The 23490-nt window shown below is 32.5% G+C and overlaps 2 protein-coding genes and 1 non-coding gene across 3 annotated transcripts in view; all 3 read right to left on the bottom strand.

The window, feature by feature from the left end:
- Positions 1–627, bottom strand: part of LOC109719968 (alanine--glyoxylate aminotransferase 2 homolog 3, mitochondrial-like) — a 5630-nt gene extending 5003 nt beyond the window's left edge. Inside the window, exon 1 of the mRNA XM_020246826.1 lies at positions 265–627. Coding sequence (XP_020102415.1) covers positions 265–480 — 216 coding nt within the window. The 5' untranslated portion in view covers positions 481–627. The remainder of the gene's footprint in view (positions 1–264) is intronic.
- On the bottom strand, positions 9795–9867 carry TRNAA-AGC. Its single transcript has one exon. It is a non-coding gene; the product is annotated as a tRNA-Ala (tRNA).
- LOC109720848 (LOB domain-containing protein 15-like) lies at positions 13604–15068 on the bottom strand. The gene is made up of 3 exons (XM_020248197.1): positions 15055–15068; positions 14499–14772; positions 13604–13999 (listed from the first exon to the last, which is right to left on the bottom strand). The coding sequence occupies exons 1-3, from the start codon at positions 15066–15068 to the stop codon at positions 13604–13606; spliced, it is 684 nt and encodes a 227-aa protein (XP_020103786.1).

The raw sequence follows: 23490 nt of genomic DNA, 5'->3' as shown, positions 1-23490 counted from the left end.
ACCACTATAATTAGAATTAGGCTATTATACTATCGATAATATCAAACTCTTAGTACTATCGAGTTTTTTATCGTTAAATTTATCCTTTGATTATTTTCATCCGTTAAATTATACTATTTAATTAATCTCCCACTCAACCCAAGAAAATCAGTATCATTCTAACAGCATATCTTTTTATCTAAAAATCGAAAATTCGATAGCGTCAAGCGCTTGATACTATCAATAGTATAGTAACATAATTCTATATATGTATGTTTTCTGTACCGGGTTCTTGTAGAAATGGAACAGGGAGGGGCTGAGAAACTCGGCACGCTTTCGCAGGATCTCGGCGGCGGCGGGGCCTTCATAGGGAAGGGGACGGTGATCAAACGGGGGCATTTTGGGAACGTTCGCCGCTGCTGCAGCGGCAGCGGCGCTTTCGCATGGAATCGCCGCCTCGGCCGCCTGCGCGATCATCCTCCTCGACACGGCCCTGCGCATGGCGGATTGCGAGGATTGTAGACAAACTCTTCTCTCTCTAGACAAAGTTTTCTGCCTCAAAAACTCTTCTCCCCCTCTCCCTCTCTCTCTCTCTCTCTCTCTATCTTTTTCTCCCTGTTTTTGTTATATTTGGACGTACGAGGAGGGGAGGAGAGCTGGGTGTGAATATATATAGACGCATGAGAAGTGGAGAGAGGAGAGAGATTTTTTTTTTTTTTTAATTTCATACAGGACCCTACAAATATAGTAAATAATAAATATATCGTTACAAAGTTCAACTTTCATATTTTATTCTTGCAAAAGTCTTGATGATTTCAAATATGTCATCTAATTTGTTATCATTAGAGAATCATTAGAGAGCTGTTTATATTTTTAATTTTGTTATTACAAATATATTACTTTAAAAGCTATAATAGTATAATATAAGAGGGATAAAAATATTAAAAATTAATCAGAACTAAGTATTTAACCTATGGTTAACTAACTTTTCTAATAAAATCTAACGACAAGGACATATTTGAAAATATCGGAATTTTCGCAGAACTATTAACATATAAAAGTCGAACTTTGTAGGGATATATATTTATTATTCACTATATTTGAAGGGAGCTTAATGAAACTAATCTTTTTTTTTCTTTTTCCTTTTTATGGCAACATATAAAATATATTTTAATTAATTTATTGTGATATTAAAAACGCCGTATTACATACTGAAATAAATATCGTAGCACGTAACATATTTTCCTAAAATCGTAAATAGAGCTTTATTTTGGAAACATTTAATTTATTTGTCTGCAATAGTTTAGAGTAGACTAGATCTGATATACTATTACCTAAAATATCGATCAGATAGAAAATAATTTAAAAATATATTTAAAAACAACTGATAATATATATAAGACACACTTAGAATAATGTATTTGCATGCATTAAAAAAATGAAAATTGCTTGCGTACATGTATATGTTATTTTTCGTGATCCTTCCATTTTTGATCACCTGTTATGATAGAGCTATGTCGATCAATTAATAAGTAATTCAAATAATAAATTTAATAACTCTACGTTCCTTTTAGTAAGTGGAATTATAAGCTTCAATAATGAATATGAGTTAGTTGTTAATAAATTATCAAATATATCTATATCTATACTACTTATTAAAAAAAAAAGTTTTAAAATTTTTTCTTCTCCAAAATGCCACTCCCTATGGATTTGAGATAACTATTAAAATAGTTTTCATTCTATTTACAGAAATAGAAAAAAAATCATATTTATCTAAATTTTTGCCAATCAAATGATATCCATTGTACAATATTTTTCGCAGGCGACTCATAAAAAAATATTTTATACTCATCGAAAAAGAAAGTTTCTATGAAAGACACATTAAAAATATTTACAGTATCTACTATTTCTCAATTAACTAACTAAAAAAATTAGGTTTGAAAAATAGAATGGTGTANTTTAATTTATTTGTCTGCAATAGTTTAGACTTAGAGTGGACTAGATCTGACATAATATTACCTAAATTATTGATCAGATAGAAAATAATTTAAAACATATATATTTAGAAACAACTGATAATAATATATATAAGACTCTTAGAATAATGTATTTGAAAGGATGTACATGCATTAAAGAAAATAAATGTTGGAAATAATAATCCAAACTTAATTAAAATTACTTAGAGATAAGTTTAAATCTTTTATTTGATTATGGTTAAGATTTGTAGTTATCCAAAATAAATTTAGATTTATCATCTGTTATGATTTGATGGCTATATATAGTTAGGTATGTGTTAATTAGAGGAATAAGCCATAATATACATGGCCGAGGATGTCGTTCAGAATGTAATTAATTGCTTATTATTTTATTTATCTTCTTCCTTCTCCAATATCTCTTTTTTATATTATTTTATTCTATTTTAGATTTTGAGTTATATAATCGATATCAGCATAAATACCGGTTCCTACAATTAGTATCAGAGCCAGAAAGAGCCAGAAAGTAACATACAAATTATTAACCAGATAACAGCATATTCGAAAAGAATATAGATTTATAGTACTGAATAGCTACGTCAGAGTCAAGCGACTCGTAGTTGATCAACGAAGATGACGTTCAGGTGAAACCAAAGTGAAGGAATCGTTTTGAAGAAGTTGGCCTTCGCACAATACACGACAGCAGGTGGTTGTGACACTTGATAGAAAAAGAGCGAGCAGAGCCCGTGAAGAGATCCCAGAAGACTTGACCAGATAGCCAGAAGGGCTAGGCAAACAAGCCGAAGTACAGAAAATTCGGCGAGATTTCGATGAATTAAGGACGTCATCCAAATCGAAAGGTACAAATTTGAAACTTATTTTTCATATTTTCAAGTCTTTATTATGGATTTAGATGATTGGTTTATTCAACCTGATTTACCAAAGTTCGATGGAACGAACTTTAAACGATGGAAAATCATCATTCAATGTTTTTTAGAATCTCAAGATTTGTGGGATGTGGTGGATAATTGTAATTATAAAAAAAAATTTGGTAAAGAAGAATTTAGAAAAAGAGATAGAGAAGCTCTATCATATATTTTTCAAGTAGTGGACCTATCATTGCTTGGAAAAATTTCGACGATAAAGATAGCACGAGAAGCGTGGAGAATGCTATAAAAAATTAGAGGAGAATATTTGCAGGAAGAGAATGAAATTCAAGAAGAAAAAAAAAATTCAACCCAGCAGCGAAAATACAGAAGCCCCAATTTGGAAAGAAGAATCCAATCAAAATCATGAAGAAGATCAGATACGTGAAGAGTATGTTGATGATCAAAACTATAAGATTCAAGTCGACGACAAATTTCACAATGATAATATGATTGAAGAAATTTTTGTTCGTGAAGAAATTATGCAGCAAAGCAGGAAGGAAGTTTATCATTATTTTGATATGATCGAAGATGCAAATCACAAATTAGACTTACGAAAGCAGAAAGCACATGAAAATTCACACGAGATCATTGCACCAAACAAACATCCATGTCGATCAGACTTTACCCGGCTACACAGAATTACAAAATTCATATCGATCCCTTTTTTTTTGAAAATTACATGTTTTTCAAGATATTTGCAAGAATGCGCAGATCTTTAAGGATGATGTGAATAATCAAGACTACAGATGGCAAAGATTTCAATCATGGCAACATCATTGGACAGGCGTCATGTTGCACAACTCGAACACGACAACAACAACAGCGTCAGAAATTGCAAAATCAAAATGCGCATTTCACGGAGTTCGTAGCTTGAAGATGAAGTTTGGATTAAAGAAGGATGTTGGAAATAATAATCCAAACTTAATTAAAATTAGTTAGAGATAAGTTTAAATCTTTTATTTGATTATGGTTAAAATTTGTAGTTATCCAAAGTAAATTTAGATTTATCATCTGTTATGATTTGATAGCTATATATAGTTAGGTATGTGTTAATTAGAGGAATAAGCCATAATAGACATGGCCGAGGATGTCGTCCAGAATGTAATTAATTGCTTATTATTTTAGTTATCTTCTTCCTTCTCCAATTTCTCTTTTCTATATTATTTTGTTCTATTTTAGATTTTGAGTTATATAATTGGTATCAGCATAAATACCGGTTCCTACAATGAAATTGCTTGCGTACATGTATATATTATTTTTCGTGATACTTCCATTTTTGATCACTTGTTATGATAGAACTATGTCGATCAATTAAAAAGTAATTCAAATAATAAATTTAATAACTCTACGTTCCTTTTAGTAAGTGGAATTATAAGCTTCAATAATGAATATGAGTTAGTTGTTAATAAATTATCAAATATATCTATATCTATACTACTTATAAAAAAAAAAAAAAAGTTTTAAAATTTTTTCTTCTCCAAAATGCCACTACTCCCTATTGATTTGAGATAACTATTAAAATAGTTGTTGACAAATCAATTTTTTAGCAAGAAAAAAAATATTGCATTCATTCTATTTACAAAAATTGAAAAAAAAATCATATTTATCTAAATTTTTGCCAATCAAAGAATATCCACTGTACAATATTTTTCACAGGCGATTCATAAAAAAATATTTTATACTCATCGAAAAAGAAAGTTTCTATGAAAGACACATTAAAAATATTCACAGTATCTACTATTTCTCAATTAACTAACTAAAAAAATTAGGTTTGAAAAATAGAATGATGTAAAAATAAGTATATCAAATCGACTTTAAATTTTAAGTTTGATTCATAATTTCAAATGTGAATCCATATTTCAATTCAAAATTTAAAATTAATACAAAATTTTAATATTTGGGTCAATAAACAAACTGTTTCAAATAAAAAATAATTAATTAACTTGAAAATATATCAAATTTGAAAAATAGATGGATTGATAAATAAACCTATGTCTCCAATAACTATTTATATTTAAATTATGGATTCAAAATTAGTTTCGAATTTTGTGTTTTATTCATAAATTTAAATCAAAATTAATTCAAGTTTTTAAAATTTGGATCTACATTTTAAAAAATTTTGTATATTACGAAACACATGTGAAAAATATTTGCGGTATGGCTAAATTGAAAATATATAAAATTTATTTGAAGGTAAATTAAAGTTAGAAAAAAAAAATCAATTGATAGTTAGACTCGTACCGTCAATAACTATTTAAATTCAAAATATAAATATAAATTTAATTTAATTAAATATGACGTGCATCGCATGTGCACTATAACTAGCATAAATTTTTTTTTTCAATCTAATTGAATAAAATAAAAGTAGAGGACCCATTTCAAAATCGTTTGTTGTTGAGGGTTTCTCCCTACAATTTACCATTTGGATATGACCAAAAACGTCCTGGTGCTTTGAGCTATTGAATGTGGCCGCAAAATGGGAAATATTGTGCTTGGAAGTTGAATCTCCTTGTAATAATGGAGAAAAGGGAGGGGCTTTCTATAAATAGGAATAGGGGAAAAAAAAAGGAAAAAAAGGCTTTTTTTGCAAATAGCCCCCTAACAAATTTTATTTTCAAAACTAGCCCCGTTAAAAATTTATTTGCAAAAATGGCCCTGACCCTGCCACGCCAGCGCCACGTCAGCGCCACGCAGGCCGGGCTGGGGCCAGATATTTAAGTTGAACACAGTGAACCATTCACTGTATTCAAACACGGTGAATGGTTCACCGTGTTCAATGTATTCTATATCCCATATCGAAGGGGCCAATAATACATAGAACACGGTGAACCAATCACCGTGTCTAAACACGGTGAATTGTTCACCGCGTTTAGACACGGTGACTGGTTCACCGTGTTCTATACTAATACCCACAATTAGCCAAGGATTGCAAAGTTGCCCGATATTTGTATTGGATACGGTGAATGGTTCACCGTGTCTTGACACGGTGAACCATTCACCGTGTTCTTTTTGAATAAGCCCCCCAGCCGCCCACAACTCTATCTCTCTCTCTCTCTCTCTCTCTCTCTCTCTCTCTCATTGTGAGAAAGAGGAGGAACTCCTACTTGACAGTGTGGAAACTGGAAATTCTACAGCATGAATTTTATTCTGTATCTTCTGATCTTCATCACAGCTGCCTCAGCCAAGAACCATGGTATCTTTTTTTTTGTCCTTTTCACTCTTCCTCCTACTAGTATTTTTTTTTTTTTTTTTTTAGTTTTTATAGNTCTCTCTCTCTCTCTCTCTCTCTCGATCTCTCTCTCTCTCTCTCTCTCTCTCTCTCTCTCTCGCTCGCTATCTTCTTCTTGCTCTCTCTCTGTGGCCGACGCCGACGCCGCCGCCGCCGCCGCCCACAACTCTGTCTCGGAGTTATTGATCTTTATCTAGGTAGTGAATATAATTTTCTATCAAAAATTCAACAAATTCCGATTCTTTTACACCGTTAAACTAGCAAGTACCCCATACCGGCCATTAAAAATTGTCAAATTTGTGACCTCTTGATCGTAAGGTAAATGATGTCAAAAAATTATAAAATTTGATTTCTAGAAACACTCATTTTTCTTCGAAACACGATATCAATATACTTTAATTTTGATAACTAATCATATGTATTTTTCACAATAGATTACATGGCGGCCTTATGACGACACAGTGTTAGACACGCTTCCACCTTTTTGTCTTGCGGGGTCCCAGGTTTGACGATCGAGGACTACTTTAGTCTGCTTTCACATTTTTGAGCTCCATCATCTCGATCGTGTGTTACAACAGTTTGGGCTATTACAGCATATACCTGAAGCAGTGTTTGTCATACCTCGCATCAATTCACGAGGCAGAGCAGATGAGGATTGGGCGGCATACCACGCCTCATACATTGAGCGTTGGAATGATAGATTAGTAGATATAGCAGAGGTGGCCCCTGAGACAGATCCAGATCCGATACGAGCTACCACTGTTTACATGCAGTAGTATTGGACGATCACCAGGAGGTAGATATCTACACTTGTACAGCGGCCATCACTTGCGTATCAGCCACATGGGCACGTCGAGAGAGTATTGGTATGATTGTAATTGCAAATATCTTTTTATATTAATTTTTATATATACAATCAAGTTTCGTATAATCTTTTTGATTGTGCTTTTATTTCAGGACGATATCGTGCAGAGATCACATTATACAATTAGACGTGTCCTGCCAGATATTTCAGGAGGTGGAGTGTTAGATGCTCTATCACAGGTTGCCGATCAGATGGAAGCGGTTTTGGAGAGTTTACCTACGCTTCCACACTATGTACCTCTACGACCGACAGACTATGGTGGAGCATCGACGTCCGGCCATGCACCTGTATATAGTCCACTGAGGCCATCATCACCTATAGAGGAGCCACCTTATGCTGATGTTACGGACCCGGCACCAGCACCAATACCACAGGATCCACCTCAGGTAGTTGATATTATTTATTATAGGCGCCGACGACATATGAGGTCTATCTATACAGATCAGCCCTCCTCTTCAGCTCCTCCACGACCAGACATACTATCGACACCTGCTACTACTGGGATTGAGCCGGTTATTGAGGGTGCTGCTATAGAGCATCTAGACCAGTTGGAGATCTTAGAGCCTTTTGATGAGCACGGTGTTGATCGTGGTCGCGGACGTGGTAGGTGACGTGGTCGAGGGGGTAGGAAGAGAAGATGACATTATATTTATATATTATTGTACAACTTGCTTTTATTTTAGATATTTTGTTATGATTATTTGGTATTGATAATTTATTGAGATTCTGTTGGTAGTCATATGTATATTGTACTCTTGTGTTGTGATGCTGTGATGTTGTATTGTACTGTTGCGTTTAGGTATCTGTATTGTATTGTTGTGTTGTGATGTTGTGATGTATATTAATTTTGTTTTATGTGCCAAAAATATGGCGATGTCGATGTTGTGATGTGTATTGAGGATATAAAGGGGTCCGATTTTTATGTAACATATTTTTTTCTCCTATAATTTTTTTTTATCTTTCGTTATTTTTTATTAAATTATAATTTTATTCTAAAAGTTTTAAAGTATTTTTTATATTATTAAATTTAATTAAATATAATTATATCCGCCACATCGCGCGAGTTCCTACACTATGACAAGAATAGTGATAAAAAGTGAGGTGGAAAGCAACAAAGAAAGTGGAGAAACATGCATAATCCATGTCATTCGAGACCTCACAAGAGTCCCTTCTCAAAAAGACATAATGAGGACTCGCACAAGCTAGAGAGAGCGAGAGAGAGAGAGAGAGAGAGAGAGAGAGAGAGAGTTGATTGAGTGTAAATTAACTATACCTTTCTCACAGGTTCAATGAATGAGGACACTTCAACTAATAAATGAATAGTGAAGTTATCATCCTGTAGGACAAAAAGAACTTAATCATGGTGCTTATAAAATACTCTCACAACCAAACCCTCTAACCTTCATTTTTCGTACATGCCGTTTCTTTACACATCAGAACTCCATTGTCTGTGCCAGCCAACATCAAATCATACTAAACACTAATTTAATATGTGCCACCACATATCAATGCAAACAAAACACCATTATCAAAGCAAAACTAATTAAACCCTTAATTATTAATTAATATCTATTGTATGTAACTTAAAAACAACACTAGATAGGAGACAAGTGCAATGGCAAACTAAGAGATAGTTAAAGATTGTCATTGGTTTCTACATGTACATGCTCCAAAGACAATCCTTACTGTGATGAGTCTGATTACACCAAACATGTACTCAACTCATTAATTTGAGCAACATCTTTTATTGATAATTATATTATAAAAAAAAATTCTTTTATCTTAGAGCAAATAAGAAGGTATAATGGAGAGTTTGAGACACTCTACCCTATTTATTTATTTATTTTGTTTTTGGAGTGNAAAAAAAAAAAAAAAAAAAAAAAAACAAAACGTCCAATTAAGTGTCTTCCTACCGTCCCACTAAGACTTGAATCTCCGAAAACATTTGTTGTGGTTTTCTACTCATCTTGCAAAATTAGATTATTCTTTCCAATCAAATCATCCATCAGAGTCATCATTTGAAGATGACTCACAAAAGATGACTCTCCAATACAAAAGTGAGAAAACACTACAACAAAAACGATATATAGCGACACTTTTAAATATAGGTACAGGTAAAAAAAAATACTGCTAGTTAAATTACTAACACTTTTTAAAAGCGTTGCTATATGTGGGGTTGCTATAGATAGGGCCACCTTGATATTTGGCACCCACTCCTAGAGCGACCTGTGGTGGAGGGATACGTAATAATCGTAGCCTTCTATGATCCATGCGAGATCCTCACGGCTGAACTCCAGCTGCCAGAATCGTATCTCGTCGGCTGCAGCAGCGGAGGAGGAGAATGGGGGATGGTGATTAATTTTTCTTTTTTCTTTTCTTTTCTTTTTCCTTTTTGTTTGTAATCGGGCTAAATGGGTTGGTTGTGGTTGGTACAGTAGAGAAACTTTTTGTTTTTGATTGGATTGTGCTTTATATTTAGACTTTAGTAGATTTTTAAAAAAATTTTGGCATAAATAGAATACTTATATAAAAGTATCTTAAAAATGTGTCCCTATAACCTAATTAATTTATAGTGAAAATAGCAAAAGAATTGGGAGGAACGTGAGAAATTTTCATTCAGAAATAAATAAAAAACAAAACAATATAAAACTGTAGTTAAAGATGAATTTAATTTATTATAGCAGATTGAACAATATAAGACGATATTTACAGTCGAAAATAACTTCACACTTCGCGAACTTCCGTGAAGCAAAAAAACATTGCAAAACAAAAACACAAACAAAAAAAAAAGTTAAAAGTTAAAACAATAAAAAACATAATGGAGATGCGGGGTATCGATCCCCGTACCTCTCGCATGCTAAGCGAGCGCTCTACCATCTGAGCTACATCCCCGATTGATTAAAAAGTTTAAATTTAAATTTAAATCTCGTTAATAAAATAAAATTCAAGGTGACAAAACATTGAGGGCTTGTTTGGTTCATCCATTTTGGGTATAGAATGAGAATTAGTTTGATCAAATTCGGTTAATTTTGTTTGGTTCGTATGAATCGATTTGAGATTCTTATTCCGGACTGGAATGGGAATTGTCCATTAGCATTCAACTTGATTCTGATCTTCTAACCCATATTGAGATTTCATTCCGGAAGTACACTAAGTTCTCGAAGCCCCTGTGACTATCTCACCTTCCTTCTTTTCACCCATTTTTTATAAAAAAAAAAGAACCTATCCTCTCTCAAAATCCTATTCCTAACCCACATCAATAAAAGTTTTTAAAAATAAATTTGATAATTTTTTTGGAAAACTTATTAGAGAATAGTATTATATTTTTTATAAATTTTAAATAATATAAATTTATATTTGAGAGTAAAATTAGTATTATAGTATCCTATAATTTTTTTAGTTTATACGAACCAAACAATGAAATGTAAATAACTCATTCTAATTCCCAATCCACAAATAAACCAAACGTCTTGGGGGAGTGGGCTATTTCAATTGCCATTCCAATTCATTCTCATTCCATTATCCATTCCAATTCCATCATTGAACCAAACTAGCCCTAAAAAGTGAAAAAGAAAATGGGAAATAAAAATTGAAAGCATTAGAGTGAAAAAAACATGAAAATATATGAGGATAGTGGATTTGTTCATGTTTTTTCTTGTCCTTCAATTAAACGAGTTAGATCTTCTCTTCTTCTTTTTTTTGGTAAAAAAAAGCTTATTAATGTATTTTTTTTGTTTCCATCAAGACTAGATTGAAATTTAGACCAAACAACTGGAAATGAAGGAATTGGTTCCTCGAAAAATATTTCTGAACTAGTTTTCTGGCTAAAAAAGTATTTTCTATCTGTTTGTTTCCCAAAAAAAGTAGTTTTTCTGAAATTCTTTTTCAGATTTTATGAAAGAGTAGTGTTTTCATTTCTCAAAATTTTTTATCCAGAAAATAAAACTACGGAAATGATGTTTTGTTTTGTTTTTTTTTTGTTTGTTTTTTTGTTTTTTTTTGTTTTTTGTCTTGGAAAACAGTTTTTCACAAATTTTGGAGAACCTATTATGATGGAATGGTTGTTAATTGTTTATAATATTGAATTGTTTGGGCCCATTTAGATAATTTAATGAGTAATTTGACAATAATTTGCGCGATAAAATTAAGATTTTTTTGGTTTTTTTTGTGATTAAGTTTTAGCAATGGTAAAACCTCATACTTATAGGTTAAAACTTGGTCCCCCATATTTTAGGTCATTTTGAAATTAGGCATCTTTAACATCTTTTATTTATTTTTTCTTGGCATTTACTCATACTCCCAAGATGTTTTTGTCGGATCGTTGGCACTAACCATTAATCCTAAAAGCTCGACCTATTAAAAATGCGTAAGTAATTCACTTGAAGCATACAGAACAGTGCTCACAAATCTCGATTGTGATTTGGCCTCACCAACCTTACTCCGCTTCGAACATGACTTGATCCAACTCAGCCTCACGTCATTTTGAACATAACTCGGCCCAACCTAACATCCTACCACATACAATATCGATGCTGACCCCATTAAACCAACAATTCTAAGTTCTTTCTTAATATACAAATTTTCCACCCTTTTATTTAATTCCTAGCTATATCTCATTTATATATCTTGGCATATTATGGTCCACTCAAAACCAGTCCAAAACTAAAACTGCTCCACACACGCTTGATCTAATAACTTCGTATGAACAAATTATTAGCATCCATGGGCCTTAACAGCTTTTTTTCGTTAATTTTTTTGTCGATCCGGTAAGCAACGGGCCCCCATGAACACTATACATTGAAGCCCGGCCCACATAGTTTCTATGTTTTATTAAGGTGATTTTAACCTATACATTGCTTAAGATTTCTTTGTTCCTAGTTAAAAAGTTGACATATTTCTCTCCATAATGATGCATATACTTTTCAATTATTGATATGAAAACAAGAAATTTCATAGAATAACATCCTTCATTCACTATAACAAAATATGTTTTACACGACTCTTTAAATCTAGCGAATTCAATATTAGACATATGCTAACGCCATGATTAAGCATTGTCAATAAACATATTTTTATCAAATGCTGATAAAATTTTTTTGATGCTACATTAAAACATCAGTATATTTGTCTCGACATGTTTACTTAAGGAATATTTACTCACACTTTTACAAGCGTCGGAATTATTCTTGCCGACGCTTTAAAGCGTTGGTAGTTATTGTTCAAAGTATTTTAAGTGCAAGATTTGTGATAGTGATTATCCTTTATTTTCTTCAGTATTATATATTCTTCTTTTTTTTAAAAAAAAAAATCTCTCTCTCTCTCCGTCTCACCTTATACCATGAGAAATAGAAATTCTTTTATGTATGTTAACTTCTCAACACCCCCTCCACAATTGGTGGTGAGATTTTCTTTTTTAATAAGCCCAAGATTCTAATATCATATTAAATAATGTGAACTAATTTTTGTTCTCCAATAACTTAAACTACTAAAGAACGATACTTTTACATTTTAATTCTCAGAAAAATTGAATGCGGCTAGACTTAAACTTTGACAAATCGTGTAACAGATTAATAAAATTATAGGGCAGTGGCATGATTAAATTAAAATCTTGTTTGAGTAGATTTTGTTAAAAGAAAAAAGAATTTCTAAAGTTAGATAACTATACGCAGAAGGCAAATACATTACCTAAAATTTTAGTACTCCATTTTTTTTCTTTTCTTTTTTACTGTAGGACACAAGGTGATTAATGCCCTCTTCAATTAATTTACAAAGCTAGGCCATGAATTGAAGCCCTAAGTGGACTTATTGGAAAAGATATATGAAGGAATAAAAAAACAAATTTTTTTGTTTATGATGTAAGTGCTCCTGATTTGAATACATAGGAAGAATCAAAGCAGTGGTACCCTTTCCTCCCCCACCTTCTTAAATGCCTACAACTTGAGATCCTAGAGGGCACAGAATAACATGTAATAAAAACTCTTGACTTAATTATTTCACTCAACAACAGCATATGCATCCACTATTAGAGATGTCAAGGAGTCAGATTCAGAGCGGATTTTCAAAATATTCGAACATACCCACTCAAATCTAGAAAATCATTATCATCCTCTCTCTCTCTCTCTATATGTATAATACAACATTTGCAAAACTAAAAGGATCTTCTTAAGTTTAATTAATATAAACCATGAAGAAACAGGAGTGTTAATTTGCTTGTGTAAATAGATAAATCGTGTGAAATTACCAACTTAACAATTTGAGATCCATCAATTTTCACTAAAAGAAAAAAAAAAAAAAGAAAATTTGGGATCCATTTCAAAGTATGTAACACTTTTTATAGTTCAAATAATTAATATAACAACAAACTATATCTTGGGTTAAAAACACACGCACAAAAACAAGATATCTAAACAACTAAGAATCTAAGATTAGTACCTTGAACTAGTAGTTTCATCTTTCTATGAACAAACTCTAAATCATACTTAATTCCAAAAAGAAACCCTAATTAAAAGAATCCCCATTGCTAGCTCAACCAAGCTCTCCTCCTCTATATATTCCAATATTAACTGTTTCATTTCAGTAAAAAGAAAAAAAGGAAAAGGAAACAAACGGGAGTACGGATCGACATATCTCAACCGAAGTAAGGCGCATTCTCATTCGTGACGGAGCTATAGTCGGTGGAGCTCGACGCGGCGGTGTACATGGACGAAGAGGACGATGCGGGAGCAGGAGTTGCGGTCGCGAGCGGGGGCGGGGCTGTGACCGACAGTCCTGCAGCTGTGGCGAGAAAAGCTGCAGCATGAGACGTCGATGGCGGGAGAATAGTTGCGGTGGCCACCGCTGTCGGCCTATACTTGTACTTCAAAACCTCCGCCTTCACCGCCCCGAGCTCCGCCTCTAAGGCTTGCACTTGTTGTTGTAAAGCCAAGATCACACCCGTGCAACCGTAGACCGGGTCTTGTAGTCGCATGTTCGCTTCGTACACGAGGGTATTCGCCGCATCGGCTCTTTGGCTCTCAGGAACCACCTAAATGCAAGCAAAAGAACATAAAATGATGCGTTTGTTGAAGCTTCTTCAACACTGGGAGAGAGAGAGAGAGAGAGAAGAATCACTATTAACATAAATATGATGCAGTTATAATCGACGAGTTCAAAACAAAAAAAAGAAAATATAAAACACAAGAATTTGCATGAAAAAATCTTTGCAAAATATATATATATATATATATATATATATATATATATATATATATGTGTGTGAAAAAGAAGAGAATTTCACTATGAAAAAGAAAGTACAATATTATGATCGAAAGTATAAAATTAGTATATGTAACATCTTTTTCTTTTCTTTTTTTTTTTCCTTTATTTGTCCTTTGAATGTAACCAACCTAATTGAACAGCTTCTTGCATGTCTCACATTCTTATAACTAGGATCGATGTAAAAGAAGATCGATCGCAAATCAAATTAAAGATCGAATTAAAGCCAAAAACAATGAAAAAAAAAGGAAAAGAAAAAAAAGAATCACCGATAATATCTTGGAGGCATTGCTTGCACCGAAGACCTTGTGGACGGACGCGAACTTTTGCGGCTCATGAGGGGAGAAGTAAGGAAAGAAGGGGCACTGTTGAGTGCACCGCCGTCTCATGAACTTGCAAGCGGCGCACGGGGTGACGGTGTTGAGTGCCGTCGACAGCATTCCACCCGCGGGGCCGAGCGGCGGCCGTTGCGCCATGCGATCGAGACTAACATCCGCAGTCGACTCTCTCTTGATCTTCTTGCCTACCTCGTCAGGTCTCTCCCTGCGATCGATGCAATCGATCGTCGAGCAAAAGAAGAAGAAGAAGGTGTTGAAGTGTTATTACTAATAGCTAGAGTTAGGGTTTGTACTTCTTTTTGAGCGTAAGTAATGTTTTTAATGTTTTAACAGAGATTTTGGAGTAGATCGAGTTTAATTTGGGGTAACCTTAACTTAGCTAGGTTAGGAAAGAGAGAACTTTTTTTTTTTCTTCATTTTCTTGTTTTATTATTAATTGTTGATGTTTTCTGAAAATGAAGAGATTTATTTGCCTTTTATTTCATACCTTGCTGTGGACATTCATGCATGCTCCTTTAAGAAGAGAGAGAGAGAGAGAGAGAGAGAGAGAGAGAGAGAGAGAGAGAGAGAGAGAGAGAGGACCAAAGAAGATCAAAAAGAGTGGTTTAATTTCAAGGCAAATATTGTGGAGAAGGGATAACAAAATTGATTGAAGAAGAGAGAAAAGAGAAGAATAGTAGGAGAAACACAATTAAGTAATATAATGGAGGAGTTTAATTAGCTATAGAGAGAGAGAGAGAGAGAGAGAGAGAGAGAGAGAGAGAGAGGGGACTTGGTTTTGCTTTTTTGCTAAGAATATTGCCAGATCCTGCAATAGTAATAATGTATGAGGTGGGCTAGAATACTATTGGTAGCAAAAACGTCATTTTTACTATCAAGTTTTTAACTTTTGGATTAACTCTTTTCATCATTTCTAATCATTAGATTAAATACTATAAACCACTGGAGATCACTCAACCCTAGAAGGACCACTCAACTCTAACTGACTAATATCATTCTAATCCTATAATTTCTCATCCAAGTATTAAAAATTTGATAGCAAAAATAGTGTTTTGCTATTAATAGTATTTCAGTCTAATTCATAATGTATTGTTATATTTACAGAAGAAGGCAATGGAATTTTTTAAAAATTTTAAATTTTTGTTTTTCAAAATGATGTAATATATGAATTTATCATGGGAAACGAACTTTTGCATATAAGCCCCACTATTTAAAAATTATTGAGTAAACTATATACAAATTATGTATGTTGCTAATATTATTATTATTTTTTTATTAAGTAATAGTAAGAATATTAGGATCTCACACACAATTTCGAAAGGCAAAAACGTGCGCAGTAAACATGAAACGTTAGTTCGTTTGAAAATAACTATCTAATATTTAGATATTTGGATTTTAATAGCTAGACTTTATTGCTCCAGCAATATCAAAATTAGCTCTAAAAATATCAATTCCCCTATCAAAAAGGACTAAATATTGCAAAGGCACTACAACAAAAACGGTCCATAGCGACAATTTTACATATTGGTATATGTCAAAAAAAATGCTGCTGGCTAAATTACCGACACTTTTAAAAAATATTGCTATATGTGTGGTCGCTAGGTATAAAGTGACAGTTAAAGAGTGTCGCTATAACCTAAAAAAATGTTGGTAATTTAGTAACACTTATTTAAGTATCTAGCAACCGCCGAAACTTTAGCTCGTTGGCTGCGGTGGCGGAGGAGGACGAGAGGGAAGGGCCCTTCGTCTAGGATTTCGGTGGATTGAGTGAGGGGAGAAGGGGAGATGATAATCGATTTTTCTTTTTTTTTCTTTTCTGTTTGGAATCAGGCCAAATGTGCTGGGTTGGGTGGGTTGAGTATAGTAACCTTTTATTTTTTATTAGATGTTTTCTTAAATTTTGACATAAATGAAACACTTAGATAAAAATATCCTAAATATGTGTGTCTATAATCTAATTTTGTTATAGTGAGGGGTCTTCATACATTTTTAACAAATTTTATTTAAGTGGAAAAAGTGCCTATGGCAGTGAAATTAATGGAGTAAAATGGTTCAAAAACCCCTCCATTAGTAGGAGTGACACAACTCCCTAAGCCTCCACTAATGTGGTGTAACATAACATTAATAGATGATCACTTATAAAAATGAAGTACTACATATTATACATTTTTTGAAATTATATTATGATTACTTTTGGATTGATTTTAGTTGTTTATTCATATGTTTTATAAATAAAGCACAACGACTCATCCGGTATAATAAATAAAAATCAACTTGCATTAATTTTGTAGCACATAAGAAACATGTAGTATAATCTTTTATATGCATGTGAACTGTTCCCAATAGTTAGCTAGTTTTGAATCCCCACAATAATCACATATTGAGCTAATTAGTAGAGAGAGAGTGTGCACGCTCGCGTGGTGTGTGTGTGTGTGTTAATAGAGGAAGTTTACTGTATCACTTACATCACTCAAGTAACAAATCAATTATATCTCTCTATTTGAGAGAAAAGTATAATAAAATAATTTTTTTATTAATTATGATAGAACATATCAATCCACGAAAGACAATTTTATTGGTTGGGAATGTCACGTCAGCAATATACTCGATTAATGCATGAATACCTACGATTCTGTATGTCTCTGTATATAAAGAGAAAGAGTTCAACTTTTGTTGTTTTAAAAGTACAAAAATATTCCTATTTATAATTTTTTGTATGTTGAATTTTTTTTCAAAATTTGTATAGTATTATTAATTATGTGTTCCATTATATTTATTTTACTAGTGCTGGATTTCGAGACAATCTAATGGTTAAGAAATTATAAACATAAATATTTTTATACTTTTAAAAGCACAGGACTTAACTCTATGTCTCTCTACATATATCAAAAAAATAGTAAATAAATGAATTTAAAGGCTAAAAATGTAGTGCTTAGCTTGTAAGGAGATAGTAATAGCACATCTATTCTTGTTTGACCCGTATTTGTCGCCTAAATAATCGTTTTCGTGTTCTTTGACCACCATTTTCCTTTTTCTTTTCTTTTATTTTTGTTTTGTATTTTTCTTTTTGAAAATTGCTCTCTCTGCACACCGTATTTACAGGATGTAATTAACTCTAGCACCCACTGATCTAAGAATTTAAAATTTTAATTTGAATTTTGTATTAGAAAAATAAAAGGTTGATTCAACTACTGAAACAATAGTAGCCAGTGAATGGATGGGGTGCAAGATTTGCATTTCTTATATATATATAATTAATGTGCTGGTAGATAGTATTACTCGATATTTGACCATTTTTATGTGATTGATTCATTTGATAATTCTTACACTTTTATATTTAAATAAAATATGTAGTGATTTATACTGGATAATGCCGGCTAATTCAAGTAACTCGAAAACTAATGTTTTGGAATATGAAAATTTTCGTTCGGGAACAACGGGGGAACGAGGGCTTATTACTCCTTGTTTCCGAATCAAATGCTGCCTCAGAGAAAAAGTATCCTTTGGTGGAAGAAAAAGCGGATTGCCATCCATGACAGAAAAGCCACCTCGACGACGGAGAAGTCTTGAAGCCAACAATTTTCTGCTTGGTGCTTAGCCTTTAGCGGCCTGAAGCCAACAATCTTCTGCTTGGTTCTTAGCCGTTGGGGAAGAAAGAGTGCATTTGCATTCATGATAGGAGAGCCTGAACACCGGTGATCTTCCGCTTAAAGGAGTGCAATTTAAGATAAAAACAGTGCAACAAGAGAAAAAACAGTGCAATAAGAGGAGAAACAGTATAAATATCTCTTAAAGGAATGCAATTTAAGATAAAAAATAGTGTAACAGGAGGAAAAATGATGCAACAAGAGGAGAAATAGTGCAACAAGAGGAGAAACAGTATAAATATCTCTTAAAGTGGTGCAGTTTAAGATAAAAAATAATATAACAAGAGGAGAAATTGTGCAACAAGAGGAGAAACAGTGCAACTTTCATTTAAAGAGTGTAACTTTCATCTTAATGGATGCAGTTTATATCTAAAACAGTGCAATAAGAGAAAAAATAGTGTAAATATCTCCCAAAGAGTGTAATTTTTGTTTAAAGAGTGAAATTTTCATCTTAAAGCTGCAGTTTACATTTTAAGTAATGCAACTTATAATTTTTTTTGCAGTTAACGATGGAATTTCATCTTTATCCTTCTTTTTCTATAAGTTTTTATCTTTATTTTTTTTTCTTGCTTTTTTTATTATTTTTTGGTCACCCCTCTCTGCCAACGGTCACAGCGTTGGCGACGACGCCGTTAAGGACCCCGCTCCGAGGCTACAGCGCTGCAGTGACCTTCACGGTGTCGGCATCGGCGCCGGCGAAGATGCATCGTCGTCGGAGACGGTAGAGGAGGAGGGAGAGGGAGAGGGAGAGGACGAGAAAGGCGGAGAAGAGCAAGAGAGGCGTCGTCGTCGGAGACAGTGTAGGAGAGTCGGAGAGGTAAAAAAAAAAAAGAGTCGCGGCGCGGCCTCGGCGGGATCGGAGGCGAGGAAGATGGGGGTGTGCGGGTGAGAGTAAGGATGCGCCGGACAAATCGAAGCAGGCGGCCTCCGCTCTATCTTTGCCGCTCTCTGGGAAGAGAAAGAAAAAAGAACGAGAGAAACGAAGAGGAGAGAGAAAGAGGAAAGAGAAAAAGGTATAAGGGTATTTTGGTCAGTTTGCTGAAAAAGCGGACCGAATCTGCAAAAACGAAAAATGTGGCCCAATTTGCAAAAGTCCAAAATAAGTGGATTTTTTATGCAAATTGGCCATATATGATCAAATCAAATTGAATATTCTAAAATCTAGCAAACTAGATCAAACGCCAATTCACCAAAACTGAAGTTAATTAGAAAAAAAAAGTTATGATCAAACGGACATCCAAACTAAAACAGAACTTTTAAGTCTCGAATTGATATACTTAAATTGAAATCCAAATGTCACATTAAAATTCAAATCTAATCAAACTTAATATTTGAATTCAAATTTAATCTAGAATAAATAATTAAATTCAAACTTATATTCTAACCAAAATCAAAACTCAAATTCAATTCAATTTGATATCTGACTAAAAAATTACATCTAAAACCAAATTCAGACCTAAATTTAAATTTAAATTCAACTCAAATCCCATATGCAATTTGAAATTAAAACTTAAATGCAAATCTAAGTCCGACATTGAATTTAAATCCAATTCAAATCTAAACTGAAATTAAATTCAACCTCAACCTCAAAGCTTAAATTAAAACTCAATTTCGAAACCACAATGAAAATTTAAATTTGTAATTGTAAACTCTACTTTAAACTTTAGCTTAAAACTCCAAACTCTCAATCGGAAGCTTTTGACTTTTAAATTCAAATGTGGCCAAGTTCAATTCATATACTTGCATTTCTCCCACGTCTCTTTTAAACCCAAACCCAGGTCCAAATCCAGGCCTTGTGAACCCAAACCCAAATTATAGCCACGTGAACCCAACCCAACTCAAAACCTTAAGCCTAATCAATCTTTTTCCTGAACCATAACCATAAAGGTCGGGGTGGAACTGGGCCGGGCTTGGGTCGGGTATTACTATGCCCAAGCCCGGCCCAAAAAAAAATGTTGGGCTTTGGGTCGGGCTGTTACCCAATTTTTTTTTAAATTAAGGCACGGCCCAAGCCCAAGCCCAATGCCCAATACCCATCGGGCTTTGTGGAGGCCCATTTTATGCATTTATCATATAATACATAAATACTTTTATTTGTATAAAATTAAAATAAAATACCTATTTTTAGTTTTATCACATCAAAGAAATTAATATCTAACATCAAATATATCATAATATAGAACTAAATATTTTGTTAATATATAATATATCCTCATATATATAAGTACATATCATTAATAACAATATATATAATTAAATATTTTATTTTGATAATTAATATATCGGGCTTTTAGGTCGGGCTCGGGTCGGGCTTGGACATGCCCAAATAGGCCCAAAATTTTTTCGGGCCTAAATTTTTAAACCCGGCCCGAACCCAAAGTTGTATTTTTAATACCCAAAGCCCGGCCCAAACATGGCCCATCGGGCCGGGCCTTGTTTAGGCCCGGGCCCAGTTCCACCCCTACATAAAGGGCTCTCTTAAATAATTAGAGTTGGTTTAATTTAGATCAAATTTGGTTAATCTTCGTATACGCACGATTTAGCTGTCATTCACCTTAGAGTGAACTCAATACAAATCAGATGAAGTTTAAACCAAATTAGACTCCCATATATAATAAAAGTTTAATTTAAATCAAATTCGGCTAATTCTAGTACATATGTTTAGGATTTAGTCATCTTTTACCTTAAGGTGAATTCAAATCTAATTAGACCCTGATACATATAGTTAGAGCCCAATCAATTCAAATCTGGCTAACAAGAGTGTGGTCAACGCTTCACCTTAGAACATATAGCTGTGGTGAAGTTAAATACAATTAGATCCTAAGTCATTTACTTAAAGAGTCCAATTAGTTTAAATTTTGATTAGACTGTAATGCATATATTAGAGTTTAATCATAAATCCGTCCTAACATATGTACTTCAGATCTGATCAATTCAAATCAAATCCAACTAAGCCATAACACAAATACATGGGAATCGGCTAATTCTTCACTTTAGGATGAAGAAATTGAGCTCTAATGTTTATACTTTGAGCCCAACAAATCTAATTAATTTAATTAATCTTAAGACATATACTTTCAAGGGTTTAACCACTTTTAGGATTCAACTAACCTCACTACTTTAATTAGAATATATATATCTAAGATGCAATCACCAATCATTACACTGAACAAATTATGTGTGTGTGTGTACACATGCACTAGAGATATGTCCCTAGTTAAACCATATAATATTTGAACAAATTATGTAATTAAATTCATCTTTAGTACATTGCAATCTTTTTTATTTGAAGGTCTCTTTATCAAAGGTAGCCTAATCTTATGGGAGTAATCAACAGTGGATACCTGTGTCTTCTAGAAGTCATAAATCCATAATATTTGAAACTTACTAGTATTTAAATATTTATCTGAATCTGAATCATAAACTATCCTGCAAAAATCAAAAAAGATTTAACTGTGCAAGATGAATCATTCATGGTCATAGATGTCTTTCAATACCATAAGCTCTAAATGCCTTTCCAACCTATGTTGCACAGTTGCAATCTTATCATTTTGTATCCCTAGGGCTTTAGAATAGTTTTTCTACTATACTGGAGCCGATCATGAATTCGAAAGTCATATCACCGAAAACAACTTAGTAGCATGAAGCCTCCGTGTTACTGATGATACAGTAGCCGGACTCTCTCTCTCTCTCTCTCTCTCTCTCTCTCTCTCTCTATATATATATATAGAGAGAGAGAGAGAGAGAGAGAGAGAGAGAGAGAGAGAGAGTCCGGCGACTATACTATCGATAGTATCTAGCGCTTGATGCTATCGAGTTTTCTACCATTAGATATATCTACGTACCCCTTTGACCATTTTCACCTATTAAATCATACTATTCAACCAACCATCCACTCTATCTAAGGGACCACTATCATACTAACTGTATATCCGTTCATCCAACGGCCGAAATCTAATAGCACCAAGCATTTGCTTTATATATAGAGAGAGAGAGAGAGAGACCATCTAATGTGACAGAATCTTTGAAGTAAAAGAAAACAACAATTTAAAGCCTTTCTTTTGTTCTATCTAATTAAAGATTATACTGCTAGAAGTACTTTCAACAAATTAAAAAGATCATATTAAGTGTTTCTTTTGATATAACTAGTCTATTCTGCTGAACCTTTAATTTCCACTATCTAACACAGAAAGTTACAAGTGAGAAGCACACAACAGAAGATTCACATATCAGTTTAATTCGCACTTGCTTTACTAGAGGGTGTTTGGCCTAGCTTTTTAGAATTTAATTGGCACTTGCTTTATTAGAGAGTGTTTGGCCTAACTTTTAGAAATGATTCTGAACCCAAAATTGCTTTTCAGCTCAGTAAAACGTTTGAGAATGACAGATGAAAAATCTGATGCTACTTTTCAGAATCAGAAAACTGATTTTGAAGGCTCCAGAATTAGAAGCAGAAAAATCTGCTTCTCTAAAACTGATTCTAATTTTTGGACTCAAACTTCAAATTTTTATTTTTATTTTAGATTCAAAGTATAAATTTAACATCAAATTTAAATTCTAAAATTTTAAAATAATATTTGAATTTTTAAATCCCAACTTTTCAAATTTAAAATTTAGATTTTAAATTTTAAATTTAAGTTTCAAATCTAAAATTTTAAATTTTAAAATTCAAAATTTTAAATTTTAAATTTAGGATAAAATTTAAATTTTGACATTTCAAATTTTAAACATAAATTTAAAATTAGAAAGTTTAAAATTTAAAATTACAGTTTGTTAATTATTCAAATTGTAAAAATTTAAATTTTAAATTTTAAGTAAATTGTAAAGATTCAAAATATTAAATTTTAATGCAATTTTCAAATTTTTAATTTTAATTTCAATGTTCAATTTCAAATATTTATATTTATATTTTAAATATTTAATTTACTGGTAATTTCAAAATACAAAATATTTAAAATTTAAAATTTAAATTTTGAATTTTAAGATTTTTAAATTTTAAATTTTGAATTTGAATTTTGATTTTGATTTTAAATTTTAAAATTAAATCTAAATTTTAAAATTAAATCTAAATTTTTTAAAATTAAAAATTTAAAAATCAAAATTCCAAAATTTTATATTTTAAAATTTAAAATTTAAGATTTTGAGTTTTGAAATTAAATTCAATTTGAATTTCAATTCAGATCTTTAAAAATTTAAAATTTTGAAATTCAAAATTTAAATTCATGTTGAAAAATTGAATATTTAAATTTAGATTTAAAAATTCAATTTTTAAATTT

Source organism: Ananas comosus, linkage group 14 (assembly GCF_001540865.1).
Source record: "Ananas comosus cultivar F153 linkage group 14, ASM154086v1, whole genome shotgun sequence".
In the NCBI taxonomy this organism is placed as follows: domain Eukaryota; kingdom Viridiplantae; phylum Streptophyta; class Magnoliopsida; order Poales; family Bromeliaceae; genus Ananas; species Ananas comosus.
Note: the sequence above shows the minus strand (reverse complement) of the source record. Positions and strands in the feature narration are given on the sequence as shown.